Genomic DNA, 24,853 nt, shown 5'->3' on the forward strand with positions numbered 1-24,853 from the left:
TCGAATCAAGTAGGTTTTTGTGTGGAGATATGCCTACTAGGTGGAACTCCACCTATGAGATGTTGAAAAGGGCGGTGGATTTAAGGGAAGTATTTTTCTCTTATGAAGTTCAAGATAGCAGCTATACTCATGATTTAGAAAGACTACCTAAACATTCAGACTTTGGTGCTTGCGAAAAGTTGGTAGAATTTCTAAAAAAGTTCAAGACTAAAATAGAAATTGCATCGGCCACATCAAAGCCCTTGGCCCACATATTTGTTAGAGAAATCCTAGATGTAGACGAACATCTACGGGTGTGGGATTGCGATCCAAGTTTTTCCATAATGGTTAGTTCAATGCGTAAGAAATATGACAAGTATTGGGGGAAGTTTGACAAACTTAATGACTACATGTATTTTGCTATCATCTTGGATCCCACCATGAAATTACATTTTATTGAACATTGTTATGAAGATATGATTATCTCTAACAAATCAAAGGATGATTTTTGCAGTGTGGATGACATTAAAAAGATGGTGTCGGTGAAGAAGATAGAGCTTGTAAGTAGGTTAAATGAGCTATTTCAAACATACAAAGAAAGACTTGAAAAGGTTGATCACAATTCGTCATCCCAAGAAGCACGTAATGACGATGTCGTTGTATGTGATGATGACAATGTGTTCTTTATGAAGTTCCTAAATAAGGGTGGAAGTCAATCAGCTAGTAAGGACACTGAGTTACAAAGGTATTTGAACGAGCAAATTGTGGATTTTAGTATGGGATTTGACATACTTAAGTGATGGAAACAAAATGCAATTAGATTCCCAATTGTATCCTGGATGGCTCGAGGTAAATTGATTTACCTTTTATCATTTATTTATCATTACTTGTTATATTATAGTTGTTTATTAAGTTTGTATAATTCTTAGACATTTTAGCAATTCAAATTTCCACGGTTACATCCGAATCGGCATTTAGCACCGGCGGTCGTGTACTAGACGCTTACAGAACAAGATTGTCAACTAACATTGTTGAAGCTTTGATTTGCACCCAAGATTGGGTGAGAAAGTCAAAAAAACCGATTGTGGATGATGTGGACGATATATTAAAGGATGACGATGTTGCCATAGGTAAAACTAGAGTACAAGTTCTTGATTGATTTTGTCATATCATAATATATTGGTTTTATAATGGGGCGTTAACTTTATTCGGTTCTTGCTAATTCTATAGAGATTGAAGATGCGATACGAAAGCAAAATGAAAAGGGGAAAGGGACGGCGCGTGACAAGGCTTAAGCAAACTCAAAGGAAAGGGATAGCACATGAAAAGGTGCTCATGTTTTGGTAGAAAAATATGTTCAATGATCTTAGTGTCTTTTAACTTTTAATTATCCTGATGTAGTGTCGGGTTTTTGTGTTTAGGTAGAAAAATATGTTCAATGATCTTAGTGTCTTTTAACTTTTAACTATCCTGATGTAGTGTCGGGTTTTTGTGTTTTGGTAGAAAAATATGTTCAATGATAGGTGCTCATGTTCTTTTGATACTTGATTCTTGAAATGTTTGGAAGTTTTATTACTAGTATTATCATTAGCTGATGTGGTTTAAACTCCAAAATCCAAACAGCCCTTCAAGCCAGTTGCATTTATAGAAAGTCAAACGGGCCAGTTGCATTAAAGAATTATATGAATATGGATTCTGAACTATGTACTTATTGTTAACATAGACAATAATGCTATAAACAGATACCGAATGTAATCGGTTCGGTACTTTCGGCACCGGTACCAACTACCAAGTACCAAATGCTCATCCTGTCATTATCAAGAAGCAGCCAAGCAGGTATGCATGCAGCATGTGTAGATATATATATATGTGTGTGTGTGTGTGTGTGTGTGTGCCAATTATGTATATAGAAATTATTCAATTATGCAGCATGTGCAGGTATGTTATAGAAATTGACTATGTACTTATTGTTAACTTAGCCAAATATTATTTGTTTGTATATATATATATATAAACAGGAGACAATAATGTTATAGAAATTAAGGAGCCAAGCAGGTATGCATGCAGCATATGTAGGTATGTGTTAAGCTTTTTTTCTAGTCATCATGCCATTTTTATATAGAATGTGCATGTGCAGTGCATCCCGTCATGGTCTGCTGACCGCATTAAAGTTTAATGTGCATTTGCAGTGCATCTTCGTGGTCTGTTGACCGCATTAAGATCGTTTTTCTCACTGATCCCAAAAGCCAAAACCGCAAAAATCGTTAGGGGAGTCATTGAGTCGGTTGCATGTGCTAGTATGTCAAACGGGCCAAAGTTTGAAATTGTCAAACGGGCCAAATTTTGAATCTGTTATTTTTAATATGGAACCAAGTTTAGTTGGGTCCCAAAACAGTACCCCAAAAACGAACTCGATACCGGGTTTATATAAATCACCATATTTGTTTTCTCAAATTCGGTACCAAATCGGTACTACCGAAAAACCGGTACCGAACCGGTACCGGTACCGAACTATTATTTTCAGTACCGGTACTGGTACCAAAAATTTCCGAATTTCGGGATTGGTATTTTCGGTACCGGTACCGGTACCATCCCACGCTCTTCCCTATGTGTGATTATCTTTTTTCTTGACGTAAAAAATTTTTATTTTGTTACCCCTTTTTGGACTGAGAAGAGATGCAGACATGTGGTTCATTCATGTACTATATAAAATAAAATAAAATATATAAAATAAAATAAAATAAAATCTTGTAATATATATATTTTTCTTTATCTCAGAAATAAAGAAAACTATGTGAAGGCATAGATCAAAAACAATTTTAATGGTGAACTTCATGTCCATGTTTCCAAATCATCGCCATGTAATACAAATAATTCATTCCACCACCTTTTTTTCTTCTTTCCCGATAAATTACACTGATCGAGCCAATTTTGTATCAAATCTGGTTGCACTGGGGAGGTAATTGAAATCTTCTGAATCGACATCCAAGTATTTTTCGCAACACATGAGATAAAAATATGTTGAGTTGTCTCCGTATATGTGTATAGAACAAAACCGACACATTATAAATGAAATATCCAACCTTTTGTCAGAAAGGCTAGTCATTGTTGGTAATTTATTCAATCGAAGTCTCCATACAAAAACATTAACTTTTTTTGAGACTGCTCCTATTCCATATAGTTCGCATCGGTCTTTCAAGAAGCATATTCTTTTCTATGGACTCCCTTATATTTTTCTTTAATCACGTCTGATTTTCAAGCTCCCAAGCCCACAAATCGTTATTTTTGTCCACTCGTGTTGTTCAAGCACATTTAGAAATGACACAAATCATTCCTCTTCCACACCCTCCCCCCTCTAATATTCACCTGCTAATCCCAAACCTACATATTATTATTTTTCCTATCCTTGGTAAGACAATTTTATTCTTTTTTAGGGCATATAATCTTGGATAAATTGACCTCAACGTATCTTTACTAATTTAATGATCCAACCGGAAATGAGTAGAATCTTTCATCCCCCCTTTCTTCTTCAACGGCATAAAGGAATTAAATCTTTATCATTTAATTAGCAGTGTAAACTTTTTCGCGATCCGGCTCCATACTCCCACGCCTTTTGCCAATTTTTATTTTTTATTTTTTTAACACATCAAAATTATTATTAGCAATCTACAATATATTCCAAAGCATCAAAAAGGATCACACAAATCTATTGATGTATCTTATGGCTATAAACATAAAACTAATTTATGATAGATAATTAGATATGAGCACTATCATGTAAATATACCTAAAAATAATTGAAATAATTTTTCTATATAAAATCATGATTAAGTCACTTGACTCCATTAATCCTGTTGTATGTATGCCCATGGTTTGAGACACTTAAGCATTATTGGCACCTATTGGGTGATGAACAAAATAATTTAGCAAATAAATAAATAAATTATAAAAGAATTTTCAAGTTATTCTATAGAGCGGGGACAAATATGAGAAGAATTTGTAAAAAAAAACAAAAAAAATAATGAAAAATTAATTTAAAAAATCATAATTCAAATTTTAATACAAAAACGAAAAATAAAAAAACACAAAAATGTTTCCGCCATCTTCTTCGTTCTCAAAAAAAAAAAAAAAAAAAACCGAAAAGGACACAATGTTGAGTGAAAAGATCATTGTGTCTTTTTATTTATCATTGTGTTTCGTGCTTATTTTCGTCATTGATTGCGTCTTTTTTTCTTGACATTGTGTTATATTACTCAACAATATTGTGTTATATTTTGTTCGGCATCGTGTTATATTTTATAATCTATTATGTCATTTTTTTTGTTTATCATTGTGTTGTTTGTTCACTTTCGCCGTTGTGTTTTTTTTCTCGGCATTGTGTTTTTTCGTCGTTTTCTTTACATGGGAGTGACGGGGGAAACATTTTGGTTTTTTATTTATATCATGAGTTATTATTTTTTAATTATTCTTTTTGAATTTTTTTTAAAATGTTTTTTGTGTGTCCATAAATACTTCTCACACTACTTATCTTTGTCTATAGTTGTATTTTAACTTTACCATATAAAAGAACACTAAAATTTGGTGGCAACTTTTAGGATTTCCAATGGTTACAAACTATAATTATTAACGCATACAATTTTTTAAATAATACGGTGGTAAAAAAACATATAAACTATAAACTTTTCTAGCAATTTTAAGAAACAATTAGAGATGACGAATAAAAGCGAGTTAAAAACGTCATAAGAAAGTTCTCAAACGATTCATAACTTTGACTATGAATATAATTGATTGTGAGTAGCTATGTTACAGACTTTTACCGAGAAAGTACTTGTATCATAACATGCGCTAACGTGATTTATCAAAGCCACCAAATTGCTTTATTTGTAAATAACGGCTTCTTATACATTTGACCCGAATTCACTGGTATGAGTCTCACCAACCCAGGTAGCCCTTAAATGGGTTATAACATCTAATTAAATTAAAGATTAATATATCTTATCAAATATTTGACATGGAAATCTTATAAAACAGGGATATGGATAAAAATTAATTCATTTTTTAAAGAAATTATTTATAATTAATAAACAATTTTATGTTAAAAAAACATAAGCGGGTCATGGTCTCACAAAACCCAGATAGTTTTTAAACGGGTTATAACATCTTATTTATTTGTGAAACCCTTTTATCATCAAACCCTAAGTTACCTAAGTATATTAGTAACTTTCTTACAATAAAATAAATTAAAATCCAAAAAATATATAAATATTATAAACAAAAATTTTAAAACAGTCCCCGTAATACGGGAAATAAAAGTTAGTAAAATATATAACAAACTAGTATAGAAGTAGATAAAAAACATATTGCCACTCTCACTTTGGTGGAATGGTAAAGTGTTTTAAGGATTAAAAGTGAAGTTAAAGGTTCAAACCTTATAAAATAAAAGTTTAGTCGTCAAAAAATAAAATAAAAAGTATATTAAATGATTCTATAATTCATTTAAAAGGTATAAAGGTTATTAATAATAGTGTTTGTTATATTAAACAACAATAACAATAATAAAATAGTAATAATAATAATAATTATAACATAAATATAATTAAATAATATATGTAATAAAAATTTAACATTAATAAATAACAATTGTAGGCTACATGACTGTAAATAACCTATTAATACTAATAGTAAAAAGAAAAATTGGATTTTAATAATCCAAACTATCAATCATTAGTCAGTAATAATCCTAACTAATAATCTGACCGGTAGTAATCTCAAATTTTAGTTTTGTTATCAATAACAATCTCAGTCAAGAAAATCATTAACTCCGTTAATTTTGATCATTAAGTTAGCGTTAAATGACCGAAATACCCCTACTAACAAATAAAGAATTTTAAATAATATTTTTTTATATAATTTCTAAACTTTTATCTTGTTTCCTCACAAACACACTCTTCCCGTCATCATCTCCGGCCGCCGTCACACCATTTTCGGCCACCGGCCGCCACCATGATCACCATCATCTTTGTCAACTTGCCAAATCAAAGAAACTACAAACCCCTAAAGGTATCGATTACAAGTTTTTCCTTTACGTGTCAAGCGTCATCCGACGAATCATACTCCACAACTTTCAAGATTTAAAACAATTCCTCATACGAATATCAAAAATCCAAACCATTAAATCCTCCAAAAGCCTTAGATCATTAAAACTGCTGCCATTGTCTCTGTAACCTTTCGTGAGACCTGAGAAGGTTAGGATTTCAATTTCAATAACAAACAATGTGGATGGGGGTGGGGATGATGATGGAGATGGTTGTTGAAGGTGGCCGGATATGGTGAAAGTAACAGTGGTTGGAGACGGTGAAGGTAACAATGGCTGACGGGAGGGGTATGTGTTGTGAGGAAGCATAAAAGTTATTTTTATTTGTTAGTGGGGGTATTTTGGTCATTTAACATTAAGTTAATGATCAAAACTAGCGTAGTTAATATTTTTTTGACTAGGATTGTTATTGGTAACAGAACTAAAAGTTGGGATTACCACAGGTCATCAGATTGTTAGTTAGACTCCACGTTATGGGCGCGGTGGAGGGGAATAATGGACGCCGAAGGAGGAGGAACACCGCGCGCCCAAGGGGGCTTTAACCAAAGCGAGGCGTTATGAAGAAGGGCTTTGAAGCCCCTGGTGCCAACGTGGCACCGTGGAGGGGCTTCGATGCCCCTCACCATAGCATACAGCCTTAGGATTATTACAGGGCAATAGTTGATAGTTTGGATTATTAAAATCCAATTTTCCTAGTAACAATAACATTTTCGATTTAAGAAGAGATCGGGTAGTAGTCACATATCATAGTATTTTTTTGTATTTGACATTTTGACTGTATCAACATGACTCTCCAGTGCTCCCACATGTACCGATTGATCCCACTTCCCATCCCACACGACACCCGTACCATATGCCCTTAAACTTACAATGGCTATGGGGAGGGGGCACTCCACACAAAAGAAATAGAGCTGGTAGCACACAACTCACAACATAAATAGACTTAAACGATGAGAATCAAAACTCAAAAGAGGCTCATATTTGATAATACTGGTATGAGAGGGGACAACTCATGTTATATATCTTATTTTATATTATTAAAACAATACAAGTTTTTCACATGACTATCAACTAGTATGTCCACATAGGCTTCCAGCTCATCAATTTTTCATTTATATAATTTCCACATGTTAATTTAAACACTAATTTTGAGCATTAGCTTCTAAGTTGAAGAAAATTTCAAAATAAATTATTGAGTAATAAAGACAATTAATTGTTTTCATTGTTATTTTTTAAAATTTTAACTTTATTATTTTATTTTATTTTATTTTGGGAAATTATTTATGAACATCCGGACTCGATGTTTGGATTGAAATGGTGGTTTAAGTAACGAGATTTGGATTATATTGTTGCTTTATTAAACGCGCGGTTTAATAAAAATTATAGTTATATCTCATTGTTATATTCATATTTTTAGTATTTTTTATGTTGTGTACTTAAATGTTTTATAATTCCAATAAAAATAGTTTTTATAACACATAACTTATGTTACAACATCTACATGTTTACGTTTCATAGTTTACAACATATGACTTTAATAGACGATGAAGTTTTAACTAATATGTTTTGTTTCTTTCATGGTGTAAGTTAGAAATATGTGACATAACTTAGAATTATGCTTTAAATTATTATTTTTCTCTATTTGTCTTTGTATGTTGGGCTCTTTTAATTAAAATAATAATGCGATACCTTATAATAATAATAATGCTAGATTACCTGACGTTTACAATTCATTAAAATATATGTAACACACACGCGCGTGCGCGCTTGCATACGCGCTCACACACACACATATATGAAGTTTTATATAGTTTCCGTCTGTGACTCCGTGTGTAACACGGGATATAACCTAGTGCTTATAATATTTTAAAAAAGCATAGGCCATTTATGCTATTAACTTAAAACAAGCCATTATATGCTTGTGCTAGTTTTGCTGGAGAAAACAATCTTGCAATTGAACTAAGCACCCATTTAATTATGCGGGCTTAACTATGACACCATTTTAGACTTAATAGTTAATATAAGCCCACTAGTACTCTTGACCATGTATATAAGCAGAGAAGTTAGAGCGTTCACAACAGCAAGCAATCATGTTTATTATCAATTGCTTTAGTTTTGAATGATGGTTAGCAATCTTGCACCAGACTTTAACTATACATAGGCGGCCCATGACAATACGAAGTGCACCATCAAAGCGCCATATTGCGCCCATATGTGAGTTAAAGCACCCTTTTGGGTCCCGTTAGTGTTAGCATTATAGCAAACAATATCAACTATTTATTATGTTTAATTACCTCAGTTTTGAATGATGGTTGGCAACCTCACACCAGCCTTTAAAAATACGGAGGCGTCCTGTAAAAAAGTTAATAAGTTATAAGTTATTAAAATAAGCAATCCCAAACACCCCCTTATAGAAAACAATAAAGTGTTTATGTTTTAGTTGCTTCAGTTTTGAGTGACGGTTAGCAAGCTCGTAACAACCTTTAAAACTACATAGGTGGCCTATGGTGACGTGAAATACAAATTGTACTATTAAAGCGTCACATTGCACCCATGTGTGAATCAAAGCACCCTTTAGGGTCCTACTAGTATAAGCCTAAAAGAGGAAACAATATCCTTCCAAGTGTTTCCACATATAAACCACTCCAGGGTTTTCTCCTCACCAATTTCAAGTTTTCACTCATTCTCTTCTAATTTTCGCAGCTTTTACAGCTTCAAACACTTAACTTTAAACATCAATATCTTATTTATCTTAGCTCTGTTTGAACGAGATTAGGTACCTTGTGAAACGCTCACATCATAAAGCACAAACTCAGTTTAAAATACTTATATAAACATAAATATAATATAAATATTCGTGTCCAAAGTTGATAAAAATACACTTTTAACACATAGTGCAAAAACTCACATTTTTACTATTTTACCAAGAAAAAAAAACACGACATACAAGTTTTAGCTGTGGTCTCAGACTCGTGTGCTTATCTTCGACAGTAAAAGCCATGAATATTGCAACACGGAAAATAGACATGTTCTCTTGTTAGATACACAAAATTTATTTAAGAAACTCGTGTATAACACAAATTGCTCTTTTATTAGTGATGACCAATTGTTTAAGACCTAAAAAATCATGTTGTGATTACTTTAGTTTTCATCACTTCAATTTTTTATAAAGGTTCTGTCCCTCTTACCGAAACTCGACACCCAACCTGAGAAAACCCGAACCCGAATCTTAACTAACCCGGCCCTAAAAACCCGTACCAGAATCGAAGTACTTCGGGTTGATTCTTGGGTCTGATTTCTAGGTTTCAGGTCAACCAGAAAAACCCGAATAAACTATTTGTTTAAAAACATGATATTATTATTAGGTATGCATTCCGTATACAGAACACTCAACACCTTTCATTTGTTCATATTCCACCTATTATGGTTGATCGACTATTTATTGTTAATATATCTTTTTAAATAAAAACCATAATAGAAGAAAATGTTGCTTTGATGGGCTATGCCTATTTATAATTTGATTATTTACGTAAAGAGTAAAGAATAATATGTTGCTTTGGTTTCCGCGTTGTAACTTTTCTTTACCTTTTGTTTCCTAGATACCCGAAACCGGATTAACCCAACTCGAAAAACCCGAACCTGAAAAAACCGTGAAAGATTTAGGTTGGATTTCAGGTATAAAATTCAAACTTTAAAAGTCCAAGAATCCAACCCAAAAAGCCTGAAAAACAAACCTATAAAACACTCAGAAGAGCATATCTATGAAAGTTACAATATAATAAATTTATGATGTATTTCTCATAAATTAGGATATAAATCCAATGAAAGTGACCTTATAAGTTTTCTAAAACACTATGTCTCATTTAATTGTTGTTTTTTCCTTTGCATCTCACTTGTAAATCTACTTAGTTCGGGGTTATGCTTAAGGCCGATTCTTAGACCGTACCCCATAATGCGGGGAAACTGGATTGAACTCATAAACTCTTGCCCCATGTCGAGTTCGAACCTAGGATTAAAACCCTAATTAGTCCCTTCACCCATATATTCGACAAACTAGTCTAAGTAGGAATCAAACCAACATCTAAATAAAAAAAATAAAGAAAAAAAACTTCCTACCATTAAACCAAATTATCAAACACTTTAATTATGTTTCACATAAACCCAACAACATACCTTTACCTACCCCAACCCTTTACGCAAAGTGATCTGCGGGATGATACCAGCAGCGATCCTGAAAATCTCGATCCTTTAATCCGGAAATATTTGGTACCGTTACTGAAATGTTCGGTTCGGTACCGGTACGATACTGGTATTTCATGTAGGAGAGAAATTTGTTTAGGTTTAGTTGATTTCGATTTATGAATTAGCTTCAAAGTTTTGATATGATGCTTATTGTGTTCAGTTAGGGCTTGTAGTTAGGTACATTGCGAAATTAGTTGTGCTATTGCTGCTAATTACTGAGGCCGATGAACAGACTGACGGTTAGTTAGTCAGAAGGAGTTTAACGAGAATGAAGATGATGATCAACAGTCTGACGGTTAGTTAGTTAGTTTGAAACTGTTTATTCGAGAATTAGATGATTATTGTGTTGATTTAGGGCTTGCAGTTAGGTGCATTTTGAAGTTAGGTGTTTATTTGCTTAAATTAGTCATGCTATTGCTGCTAGGTTTAGTTGATTGTGATTGCTAATTTAGTTTGACAATGTAGACTAGATGATCTGATATTCCAGATTTTTAACTAATTAGGACAGTACATTTAGAAAGTATGTCCTTATTTACTCAGATTAATATGCTATTGCTGCTTGCTAGGTTTCTGATTTAGTTTGAAACTGTTTATTCGAGAATTAGACATTGATATGCATATTGTGGTCATTTAGGGCTTGCAGTAAGGACGTTAGGTACATTTATGCAGTTAGGAGTTTACCGAGAATGATGAACAGTCTGACGGTTAGTTAGTTAGTTAGATCTGGCTTTGATTTTTGATTTAGTTTGAAACTGTTTATTTGAGAATTAGATGATGATTATGTGGTGATTGTGTTGATTTAGGGCTTGCAGTTAGGACGGTAGGTACATTTATGCAGTTAGGAGTTTACCGAGAATGATGAACAGTCTGACGGTTAGTTAGATCTGGTTTTTGTTTAGGTTTAGGTGAATTTGATTTATGAGTTAGTTTGAGAATTAGACGTTGAAATTGTGTTGATTTAGGGCTTGCAGTTAGGTACATTTTGAAATTAAGTGTTTATGTACTTAAATTAATCATGCTTTAGTTGATTGTGATTTCTGATTCAGTTTGATATGCAGATTGTGTTCAGTTAAGGCATGAATTCGGTACATTTGGAAATTAAGTGTATGTGTACTTAAATTAATCATGCTATTGCTGATAGGTTTAGTTGATTGTGATTTCTAGTTTAGTTAGACATTGTAGGCTAGATGATTAGATGTTACTAACTTTTGAGCTGATTAGGACAGGCTATATTTGCTCAAACTAATTCATGATATTGCTGCTAGGTTTTATTGATTGTGATCTCTGATGTAGTTTGAAATTGCTTATTCGAGAATCATACGTTGATATGCAGATTGTGTTTGTTTAGGCATGCAATACGGTACATTTAGAAATTAGGTCTTTATTTACTTAAATTAAGTATGGTATTACTGCTACGTTTAGTTGATTGTGATTTTTTGATTTAGTTTGAAATTGTAGGCTACATGATCATGCATTTCTAATTTCTTACCTAACCAGGTACATACAGAAATTGAGTGTTATAGTCTATTTAATCATGCTTTTGCTGCTAGGTTTAGTTGATTGTGATTCCTGATATAGTTTGAAACTGTTAACCTGAGAATCAGACGTTTGATATGCAGATTGTGTTGATTTAGGGCATGCAGTTAGGTACATTTAGGTCTTTATTTACTCAAATTAATCATGCTATTGCTGCTAGGTTGAGTTGAAACTGTTAATCTGAGAATCAGACGTTACTGTGTTCAATTAGGGCATGCAATTAGGTATGCTTAAAAATTAAGTGTTTATTTACTCAAATTAATCATGCTAATGCTACTAGGTTTAGTTGACTGTGATCAAATGGATCCAAGGAAGATAGTGTTGTTGACATAATTGATCGCGCTTTTGAAAAGGAGTTAACCGGGAACGATGAACAGTTGGTTAGATCTGAAAATCAGACATTGATGTGCAGATTGTGTTCAATTAGGTACATATAGAAATAAGGTCTTTACTTAAATTATTCATGCTATTGCTGCTAGGTTTGTTTGACATTGTAGACTAGATGATCATGCATTCCTAATGTACATTTAGAAATTGCGTCCTTGTTCACTCAAATTGATCATGTTATTGCTGCTAGGTTTAGTTGATTGTGATTTCTGATTTAGTTTGAAACTGTTAACATGAGAATCAGATGTTTATATGCACATTGTGTTCATTAGGGCATGCAGTTAAGTACATTTAGAAATTTAGTGTTTGTTTGCTCAAATTAATCATGCTGTTGCTGCTAGGTTTAGTTGATTGTGATTTCTAATTTAGTTTGACATTGTAGACTAGATGATCAAATATTCCTAAATTTTGAGCTAATTAGGACAGGCAATTAGGTGCATTCGGAAATCATTTTATTAATTTACTCATACTAGGAAGCACATGTGTAAATCGTTTGACTTGTAAAATCTTAATTGAAAATTGGTGCCGTGCAATATGCATTAATAAAATGTAACTTTGCATTATAATCTGTCTTACTCAGCTACTGATCCTGGGAGCTTCAATAACAGTGTGGCAGGACAACAGGTATGTTATGTGATCTTTAGATTAGGGGGTTTTGTAGTAAGTTTCAAACTTGTTGGCTAAAAAAGCCCGGGCACATAAAAATGCCATTGATTATCGTCAAGTATCATCATTATATTTTTAGATAAAGATAGCATGGTTCAGTTAGGTCTTATGCTGTACTTTTGTTGTGACATATCTTTTGCACAACACCAACCATAGGGTTAGGAGGTGACGTGTACTAACTTGTCAGTTAGCTCTTACGTGTTTTAGAATTTTAGAGACCCTCAAATGTTTAATTATTGTTGAATCTCACTGACATTAACGTGTATTATATATGTTAAAGTTTGACCTAAGCTGAGATTTAAAGTTATTTCAAACATTTCGTTATCCTTTATGATTCATTGTTCCTGTGGGCATCTAATTGGCTGCTGCTTATTCATTATGCAAAAATGGATTTATGTGGATCCCAAAGTTTTATTCATCTACATAAGTTTTTCACTTTGTACCAAATAAATGTACTGACAATCATATTCTGAAAATGTTAAAGAAACAAAAAGGAATTGGACCCGAACTTCATCTAAGGTTGATGCAACTATAAAGTATTAACAAAATCTATATATATCTTCTAATGGAACACCCTTGGGTTGCATAATATCTATATATTTTATTTTCTAGGAACAGGGTCAGTAGTGTTTTATCATAATCCTCTGACATGTTTTGCATACAGGCAGTTCTGGAAACTGTTGCTAGAGTTAAGTCAAAGAGAAATGAAACCAAAGAGGAGAAGTATGTTCTGCTCATTGTATTGACTTTCTTTATTGTATACAAACAAATTTACACTTTGCACAAATGTGATACATGCAGCTCTTATATTAGGATGTTTCAAAAGTCTAATATACATACTGCTTAAATTTACTTGTATTTTAGGTCATCATTTCAGCTTCATGATGTTTTCAATTTGGAAAATGAGAACCGTCCTGAAGATACACCAAGACTGATAGATAGCAAGGTAATCTTTTATACATTCAAGCACAGTGATTTATAATAAAATGCTCTTTTCAGTTATATGTTTGCTTGTGCATGTGAATAGAATCTCATATTGCAATCTTTACTCAGAGCAATGTCTTTATCATGTCAAATCCCAAATCTAAGTATCCTGTGCTACAGTTAGACATTAGGTATTTCTTTCACTCCCGTCCAACCAAAATCTAATTAGTTACAAAATTTATCTAATTCTTATTTTATTTTTAACAGATTGATATCTGATTTGGTTGTGTCATTGTTTCTGCAACATGTGGTGGGATTGCATTTGCTTGTGCCGGGCAGCCGGTCTGTTCATTATTACATTATCTGTTAATTTGTTAACGGGATCATCCTATTTTTAAGACATATTAAGCTAGAATGCATTTCTTTTCAAAATCATACAGGCTATTTGCTAGCAGGATCTTTGATTGGACCAGGTGGATTTAGCTTTGTTAATGAGCTGGTTCAGGTAATGTCTTCAGGATTGTTATAACTTATCAGATTAAATTACATTTTTGTCTCTTGAATTTGTCAAAATATACAAAATCCATCCCTGACATGACATGATATAATTACTGAGCATGTTCTGGCTTTTACTGTTTCATTATGGTTTTGGTTATTTTACCCTGACCATGGACCAATATGGAATGAAACAGTAAAATGAAGGACATGCAGTGCAATCATGTCACATCGGGGACAATGTTCATAAACTTTGTGAAACCAAGTGTCTGAAAAATTGCAATTTATTTTATTTATATATTTATATAAGCATCTCATTATGTTCCCATGGGAGTCTTGACATGTACTTCATGTTGATCTTAATCTCTTGTGAATATATATAATTATGCAGGTGGAAACGTTTGCTCAGTTTGGTGTCATTTTTCTTCTTTTTGCGTTGGGATTGGAGTTCTCAGCAGCAAAGATTTCTCAACTTCCTACTTGTGTGTTTGTGCGCGCACACCCAGAGATTAGGAATCACATAACTTGCATAAAGAAAAAGAAATGTTTAAAACTGTATATCCACAATTTCTTTGTGTGCATGTGTGACACCCTCTCATAATCAAGTTTTCACTTTTTGTAATTGCAGCTTCGTGTTGTCAGAACAGTTGCTATCTTAAGAGGTTTGCTCCAGATTCTTCTTTTTATGTGTTTGGCTGGAGTAATTGCTGTGGTATGTATCTCTTTTATAAATTTCTCTGTTCTTTTTGCAAGATTTTTTGATGACGTTAAACGGAAATTTCTCTCACGTTAGGTCAATGCTTATAACCGTGTTACATTTTTTATAATAGACATGGATAATTTTCACATCCTTTTTTTATTCATCAAACAACACAAGAAATGGAAATTAAATTACAAAATATTATACTTTTTCATTAAGGCCACATTTTGTATTGAAACTAGTTTACAGGCCACCCAAGTATGCATCTTGGTTCATTTGACACCGGTCTCAGCTAAAACAATCTGAATGACGAAAATGCCCTTTTTTGATGAATTTTTTTATCAAAAGACCCTTGATATTACCTTCACCTTATTTTGTATGAGCATGCAATTTCTTTTGCAGTTATGTGGTGGTGAAGCTTCTGAAGGTGTATTTGTTGGGGCCTTTCTTTCCATGTCATCAACAGCAGTGGTAGGTATGTATGTCACAATTGAATATTCAAGTCATTTATGATTTTATTTAGTAGCATTATGATGCACAAGTTTCTTAATAAAAATCTTTCTTCCATATCATTTTCTTTTTTCAAACTTTATTTTTGTTAATCTTTTATCAATCAGTCATCGGCACGAATTAATAATCTCAACTTAGTTTTGGTATACCGCAGGTTTTGAAGTTTCTGATGGAAAAGAATAGTATTAGTACTCTGTATGAACAAGTCACTGTTGGTACCCTAATTTTGCAAGTATGTTTTTTCTTTCTTTCTTATCTTGATCAACTTATAATTGGTTAATTCGGGTTATGCTTTATCTTTAATGGGTCAAACATGCTTTATAGCCTAAAAGTGAAACATGCCAAATGGGTTGAACTGGGTCAAGCAGGCTGTAAGTTAACGTTTATGTTTAATACTCTAATGCGTGCAACCTCCTAAATGGCTTTATTTAACAAAATTTGATTAATAATGAAATAATATATTCTTGGTAATATTACTTTACAAACTTAGGTGGTGTTTGGTTTAGCTTGTAAGTGGCTTCATACCTTATTGTCCAAATTACTATTTAGTTTTTTTGCAAAATTATTTTCCAGCTTTTAAAATATGGATAGTTATTATTAGTAGTTTTCTCATTTACCTTTTTTTTTAACATATTGCAATTTACTGATATTTTCCTATCTTAAATTCATTAAGGGTAAAAATGTAAAATAGGTTGCATCAATTGAAAATATATAAATTTATAATTTGTTTATAGACAAATAAAGTGTTTTGGGTCAACCTGGCCTGACCAATTTCAACATGAATAAAGAATTACCCATTTGATGCAAACACATTGTGACCCGTTACCCAAACCGCCCAACCCACCCATTTTGCCACATCTACAACTGTCGATGACCTCTATTTTAAAGCAATTAGTGAAGATTCTAACCTTTGAATTTGTGTACAACTTATTATTGATGAATCTTAATGTGACAGGATTGTGCGGTGGGCTTATTATTTGCATTATTTTCAATCCTTGGTGGTACTTCTGAAATTTTTGAAGGCATGTTATCTATGACAAAGATGTAAGTAAATTAACCTGAATCTCTCCGAATTAAATACAAGCATAACTTCAAATAAAATATTGCATTCTTAGTTTTCAAACACATTTGCTAAAGTAAACAGATATAATGTGGTGCACTATGTTTAAGTCAGTCTTGGTGAAGCACATATGAATATTAATTGGACCTGTTTTCTAATGTTTTGCCAGTTAACTTTTGTACCAGATACAAAACAAAATGGATTGGTCGGGTCTACGTGAAATATCTTTTGTTCTTGATTTTTAAAATTTTGTAATACATTATTTGTCATATAGGATTACAGAAAGTTATATTATGTCAACGAAGATCTATCTTTTTTAATAACAATTTGGGAATGCTTTTAAAATAACCCTTTCGAGCGAGTTATTCTTTCAATTCTACCTGTTTGACACATTAGAAATCAACATATCCTGTATTGGCCTTTTTCTTTTTATATAAAAAAGTGTCAAACGTGTCCCCTTTTAACTAGTTATATGTATATAAGTATTTTATGAAGTCTCTCTTCCAATGTACATTCCCTAATGACTTCTGTTATCAGGTTGGTGACTTAAGTTTTATTTTTGGCTGTTTTATCGGTATTCTCCCGCACTTGTATACCTTGGTTTTTCAATCTTATGATACGCCTCTCATCTCAGGTATTTAATCTATGTTCCGACACCGAAAATGATTAATATTGTTTTCCTTATGTTTCATATGTTTTTTAGTTCGTTGACAATTTGCAGACCAATGTACTTTATCAGTTGGCTTCTGTCGCTTTCTGCTTGATAGTTGCATCGGTTAGCTCCACTGCTCTATTTACACTTTGGAATAATGTTTTTTAAAGGTGGCAATCATGACCAGTTTATTTTGTGTTGTGTTTTATTTCAAATGGTCAAATGGGTCGGAAGTGTTTTTAGCTAAAAGGGGAATGGGTCATACCGGCTCAAAGCCACTAATTGTAAACGAACTGAACAAATACGAACGGAGTATCTTCGTGTTCGTTCGTTCAACTTCTTCTTCGTTCGACGAAAATGATCATGTTCGTGTTAGTTTGTTAAGAAAATTGACATGTTCGAGTTCGTTTATGTTCATTTGTTAATAGTATAAATGAACAGTTCGCAAACGTAAACGAATGAGCATAACTAAACTGTCTGAAGATAGATGAACGGGCATAACTGAGCTAATTAAAAATAGATGTGAACAAACTTTAACAAATGTAAACAAACGAACATAAACGAACGGAAACGAATGAACATATACGAATTTAAATGAACGAAAGTAAACAAACATAGATGAACAAACAAGACATATGTTCATGTCTTGACCCGTTACCTGGCCTACCCGTGTCCGCCTTGCAACTATAAATGCTTTTGCATCTTATTTGGCATAATTTCTTATACATACTGTCTGGCGATACGCTATATTGATAATATCCATAAAAAAAACCTCATTTTATGATTTCAGTGTAGTGACAAGTTGGGTCTAAGCCTTGAACTGGGTAGCTTTGCTGCTGGAGGGTGATGATATCAACAACTGATCTTGCTCACCATACTCTTGAACAAGTAATATTCTATGCAGTCAATATCGGTGGTATCTCGGTTATCGGTCCTTGTGTGAAATATTGGTCAAAATATCGGTACCGATAATATCAGCGATATTGACTGATATTTCACTGATATTCTCGATATCAGTGTTTTAAGTCTTAATTTCCAACTTTTGGTGTTTAATGTTAGTGTTTTGAGTCTTAATCAGTTCCTACTTGCTACAATTGTTAGTGTTTTGCAAGTTGCAAAAGGATAATTTGTTAATAGTAGGAGAGTATACCGAATTGGTAGTGTTAAAGTGCTGTATATATAAATTCTGCATGATATTAAAATTACTGATATCTCAAATATCAGTCCTTGACCAATATCCGATATTTTTCCGCATGAACTGCTTAGGTAATATTAACTCATCAATTGGGTCTAACTTATTAAGAACTAATAAGTTAGAATTAAATTTGTAAATGTCTGGTATCCTTATCAAGAACTAAATTTGTAAAAAAAATTATGTGGCAAGTAGCTGAAAATTTAGGCAACCTTGTAAAAATCATTGTTTGATAAAGATGACAAAATGGCGGGTTGGATAACGGACTAACGGTCCAAAATGAATAGTTTCATTGTTTATGTTATGCAAATAAATAATTTACATATTTGGAGATCATTTTGTTTTAGGTGGAACCGATTCGCAATTTCTTTGCTGCACTTTTCCTTGCGAGCATTGGGATGCTGATTCATGTTCAATTCCTATTGATCCACATTGATATTTTACTAGCATCAATTATTTTGGTGGTTGTAATCAAGACCTTTGTAGTTGCCACCGTAGTCAAAGGATTTAGATACAATACCAAGACGGCTCTTCTTGTAAGTGCGTCTGCTACTTTTCTCATATTTTTCCCTTAAGAGGTGGCCAAATGGGTCAGGGCAGGAAAGTGGTAAAACGAATAGTTTTCTTTACAAATCGAAACGGGTTGGGTTGATCCTAGACTTGTAAATGAACCGAATGAACATGAACGGAGCATGAGCATGTTCGTGTTCGTTTATTTAACTTTAAGCAAACAAAAATTCGAACATGAGCAATTAAACGAACAGGGTTTTCTTGTTCTTGTTCGTGTTCGTGTTCATTTATTAAGAAAATGAAAATGTATGTGTTCGTTTATGTTTGTTCATTAATGATTTAAACGAATGGTTCACGAACGTAAACGCATGCACATAACTGAACATAGATGAACAAACATTACTATGCTAAAACCAATTAAAAATAAATGTGATCATGTGAACAACAATGTGTTGGGCCTGAAAGGTATAAAACGAAACTAATTTGTAATGAGCTTAAAAAGTCTAATGAATATGTTAAAGACTGTAAATTAGCGGAAATAAATGAATGTAAAGAATGAATATAAAAGAAGAAAATTAACGAATGTAAACGAACGTTCACGAACATAAATGAATGAACAAGAGATATCTTCGTATTTGTTTGCTTATTAAATAAAGAATTTTCTGGCGAACAGTTCACCGGATGCTCGGTTCGTTTATAGGCCTACCACTTATATTTTTAGAATAGAAACAATTTAGGTTTGTTGTATTTTTAAAAATTACTCTTTGGAGACTTTTGACCCGATCATTTCGTTTACTATCTAGCTTAACTCTGATTTGAGCCATAAGAGATAAAACACAACCCAAATTGAAATTGATCAAAATTTCAACTCTACTTCATATGGTTTCTGTTTTCCATGTGTGTATAACTATATATATAGTATTTATCGTTATTTAAAAATGAGTGTCCGTTAATAATATCTTGATGTAGGTTGGAATGTCCCTTGCCCAAATCGGGGAATTTGCTTTTGTTCTTTTAAGCCGCGCCTCCAATCTTCATCTAATTGAGGTAATATCTGAGTTCAGCATATTATGTACCACTTTTCGCTTGACACGTAAAAGGATGTATTTTTAAACCATTTGCTTCTGTGTTTCATCTCAAACGGGTCAAAATAAGGCAGATTTCAAAATAACCTCCTAAATTGTATTCATTTATTATTAATAATAATTTAATATTACTGTTTTTGTAATAAAAAAAGGGAAAGACAGTTTATGGGTCAACCTGGACCGCTCTATTTCACCCACGCTATAATGACCCGTTTTAACCTTACAGTTTCAAAATTTGAATGTAACATTGTGTTGCTAATGTGACTCAACGAGTCAACTGTCTGTTTAACAGGGAAAGTTGTATCTACTGCTTCTCGGCACAACAGCCCTCAGCCTGGTATGTAAATCATTATACATTTCTTAAACATACCGCAGGTTGACTTTTGAAGTCAATCTTTCAGTTTTTACATTAAAACAAAAACGAAAACAAAATCAGTGGCATGATATTGTAAGTTATTTTGTGCAGGTGACGACGCCATTTCTTTTTAAACTGATTCCAGCTGTTGTACATCTTGGAGTATTATTGCGTTGGTTCACACCTGACGTCCCCACAGAGGTAATGGTTCTTTCTCAAAGAAATTTTTCCAGGAAAATTGTATAGGATTAATTTCATGTAAATCCCTGAAAAGTTGATAAATATCACACACACACACACACACACACACATATATATAATTACCCTTTTCAATATTGCCTTTAAAAGTATTAAACCCCTCTAAAAAAGTAAGAAAAGTAATAATAAAAAAATTATAAAACCAAAAAAAAAAAGCAAAAAAACCAAAATGTTTATCTACCATCCCTCGTTAAAAAAAAATAAAAAAAATAATAATAATAAAGCCATCGGTTTAGCCTTCGGTTTAGTTTTTAGGTTAGGTTTTTGAAAAATCTGGGGGGGGGGGTATATATGATATTTCTTAATTTTGCAGGGATATATATGAAATTGCCCCTATATTAAAATATTTAAAATTTGTGTAAAGTTTCTTGGGTCATCCTGACATGACCCGTTTCTGCCACGTTTGTTACACAGTCCACCCGACCCGCCCATTTAGACACCTGCATATTGTAACATTGTTCATTACTTCATTTACAGAAGTTATGTGTATATATTCTCGTATTGTTTGCTAAAGTATGACTTTTTAATTTTTTTCATTCCAGAAACTCGCTAAAGGGGAACTGATGCGTTCAGACACCACGAAACGTATTAGTTTAATCATAGACACCTCTCATGATTTATAACATCTCGTTAAATGTGAATTACAAAAGAAGGATGTTACTCAAACGGAAAGAGGTTAAATGCAGATAGAGTTGATCCGACCTTAAAGTCAAACCCGAGGCTACCCCTCTCCCAACCCTTTTATCTACCAGAGTGAAAATATAGCCATATACGTTGGCATAACCGAGCCTGCATCACTATGTACATATGTAGATATATCAGATGGTTCTGATTTAAGTTTGGTTACTTATGTAGAAAGTGTCGATTTTGTAATGTAGCTTGCATGTGTTTTGTTTTCAGTTCACGAGTTTCCTATGCGATGAACGACATTGTAACAAGTCTTAACTTAGTTAAGTAGAATTTAAATTATTCATGTATATATCAACTTGTCTACTATTCACGATGTCATTAATAACTTCCTAGTTCGAATCATTTGAAAAAACTGGATTGTTTTTTGTTTTATGCAATCGACTCAAGCGTCAAGCTGGACAAGCTTGAAAGGTAGTTTGAAGGGTCAAAATACGTTCGAGTTGGAACGGATTTTAGTAAGTTATCTATGACAACGATAGCACCATTATGATATAAACGTTACGGTTTGACAATAATTCGTTCACAATTAAATCGGTACTTGGTTTCTATAGAAGTTAGCCACTTCGAGACGTTCATATCCTGCAGCCGAGACAATAACTTCATGCACACAACATATTTCTGTATTCGACCAGCTAAGTTTTGACTACAACCAAAAGCTGCATATGTTCTCTTCCATCTTTTTGGTTGATTTTACGTATCAACCTCTCAAACATCGCTGTTGTATAAATTCCTCGAGCAATGGACTAATTTTGACTGACATCGCCTCAAAAGATCCTAACACGCAGCTGGCAATTCATGTCTTAACGAGTTAAACAGGTTAGAAACGACGCGCTTAACGCAGTATCAAACATGAATACGACTTGTGTTTTTAAAACCAGTCAGACAGAAATTCATGAAACTACAATTTTAACAATGAAAACACCAAACATGTATATAATGTCTAACTTTTGCAAACAAACTTAAGTAGTTGTAACTTGTATACGTCAACGAAAGTCAACAATATTGTCATAAAAAAAGTCAAAAGTAAGTCAAAATGATGCTATTTAAATAAAATACTTAACCATCTGAATCTCCTTCTGTTTAAACCCACACTTCTCATAAAAAGCTCTATTATCCTCACTGCAATCAAGAATCACCTTATAACAGCCCGTCAACCGCGCATGATCCACAAGAAAACCCGCGACTTTTTTCCCTAACTGCATCCCTCTCGCACCCGAATCCACCACCACATCTTCAATATGCCCAACTTTCCCACAACTCCTTATGAACTTCTTCTCGATAAACACGCTTCCTGTTGCAACTATTTTGCATAACTTCACGTCTTCAATCACGCATATGACGTGATCGTCACCGTACGATTTAAGTTCTTCAAAGCGGGTTTGGAACTCGTCGTCTGTTATGGAATTGCAGACGGTGAGCTGCTGCAGTAGTTCCATGAATCCCTTGTTCTTGTCGGTTATTTCCAGTTTTCGAACTTGGTATCTTTGGTCATCAGTAGAAGCAGTGTTGCTTTCCATTTTTCTTGATTATGGTTGTTACAGATTACAAACTCTGCAAAAAAAAAAAATAATAATAAATAAATAATAATAATAATAATAATAATAATAATAATAATAATAATAATAATAATAAAATATTGCAGCAAGTTTGCAGATTTATAAACTAAAATGGGAGTAAACAAGCCAAGCTGCTCGTGAATTACTCAAGATTGGCTTGCTAAAAGCTTGAACGAGCAGCATTTATACGAGTCTGAGCACAAGCTGGTTAGTTAACCTAAATGAGAGTATAAATTATATAATTTTTTATTTAATACATATTATAAAATAATTATTTTATATATAAAACTACGATAAAAACAGCTAACACTGTATATTATGTTATATATAAACATTATAATTAAAAAAAGAAAGAAGAAAGCTTGCCCATTAGCACTACAATTGCTCAAAACGATCCAAGCCGCATGTGACCTACTACAAATTGGCTCGTTAAAGCTCGTATCAAGCTGGGATTAGTTTAATATGTTATATATACATATTTATATATAAGTTACTATTACATAAAAAATTATGACATATATAAAAATTATAACTAAAAAAATACATAAAATATATATAAATGTATATAAATTAATTAATAAATAATAAACTATTGTAGATTACAAACTCTGCACAAAAAAATATATTGCAGCAAGCATGTAGATTTTTAAACTAAAATGGGAGTAAATGAGCCAAGCCGCTCGTGCATTTCTCAAGATTGGGTTGCTAAAAGCTCAAACGAGCAGTGTCTAAATGGGCCTATAACTTATATAATTTTTATTTAATATATATTTATAAAATAAATTTTTATATTTAAAACTGCAATAAAAATAACTAAATATTATATATTATGTTATATAAAATTACAATTTAAAACATATAAATAAGTATAAACGTATATGAACTAATTAATAGATAATAAATGATCCAAACTCGAGCTTGAGTATAAAAATAAGCTTGTTTAAAATGCAAGCCCTAGCTTCACTTATCTAGCTCGAGCTGGCTCGCGAGGCTAAACAGGTTAACTCTTATTAATATATAATAATAATTATTATTACATAAAAACTATGATAAAAGTAGTTAAATACATATTATAACACTTTTAAAACTCACTATTCTATGAGATATTCCGTGTTTTATATCTACAAACTTGTAACTAAAATGTATATAAAAAACAACTTTAATTATAAATGTATATAAATTAATTAATTAATAGATAATAGATATAATGAAGCTTGAAAAAACTAGCCACGAGCCGAGCCCGAAATCTATGATCATGATATTGATTTTAGAATAGTTGATACTGATTCTGAATATGAGATCTTACAGTCAGATTGAAGGTATAAACCCTAATTTAATTAATGTAAATCAATTATATATATAGAAATCAGAAACCCTAATTTCAGATACATTATGCATACTTATAATAATAATAATAATAATAATAATCAGAAAAGGAAAACGGCTGAATGAACCTTGATGTTAAAATTTGTGGATTTGAACTGATGATAGATGTTAGAGAATCAAAGATGATTTGAATATAGATGAAGTTGTTTGTTGTATACCATACTACTAGATACTTGTACTTCTAATCCAAGTATACTATACAATAATAAATCAATAATTATTTACTTTTTTTACACTATATTTATATAATATCTATATATTTTTATAAACATGTTTTGGTTAAATCTTATAATTTTTTCCTTCAAAATTAATATATCCTATATATAATAAATCAATAATTATTTACTTTTTTTACACTATATTTATATAATATCTATATATTTTTATAAATATAAATATTAACATATTATTTTACTATATATTTCAAAATATTTGATGAATTCCAAAAATTAACAACAAATCATGTTTCTCAAATGAAAATTGTTTTGGATTTTTTGTGGAAGTCAAATTTGATTTTATGGGTCAAAAGTTGGTAATAAATTGTTTGGTACAAGTTAACTACATTTAGGGCAAAAT

General features: G+C 32.3%; 1 protein-coding gene and 1 pseudogene across 1 annotated transcript; one reads left to right on the plus strand and one right to left on the minus strand.

The window, feature by feature from the left end:
- The first annotated feature begins 1,778 nt into the window (after positions 1 to 1,778).
- On the plus strand, positions 1,779 to 21,268 carry LOC143634940 (K(+) efflux antiporter 4-like; annotated as a pseudogene).
- A 1,059-nt stretch (positions 21,269 to 22,327) lies between these two features.
- LOC143634932 (glucosamine 6-phosphate N-acetyltransferase-like) lies at positions 22,328 to 22,905 on the minus strand. Its single transcript, XM_077102887.1, has one exon. The coding sequence runs from the start codon at positions 22,850 to 22,852 to the stop codon at positions 22,379 to 22,381; it is 474 nt and encodes a 157-aa protein (XP_076959002.1). The 5' UTR covers positions 22,853 to 22,905; the 3' UTR covers positions 22,328 to 22,378.
- Between the last annotated feature and the right edge of the window lie 1,948 nt (positions 22,906 to 24,853).

This window comes from Bidens hawaiensis, unplaced genomic scaffold (genome assembly GCF_021521415.1).
Source record: "Bidens hawaiensis isolate Kalapana, Puna unplaced genomic scaffold, B.hawaiensis_p1.1 tig00007279_1, whole genome shotgun sequence".
Classification (NCBI taxonomy): Eukaryota; Viridiplantae; Streptophyta; class Magnoliopsida; order Asterales; family Asteraceae; genus Bidens; species Bidens hawaiensis.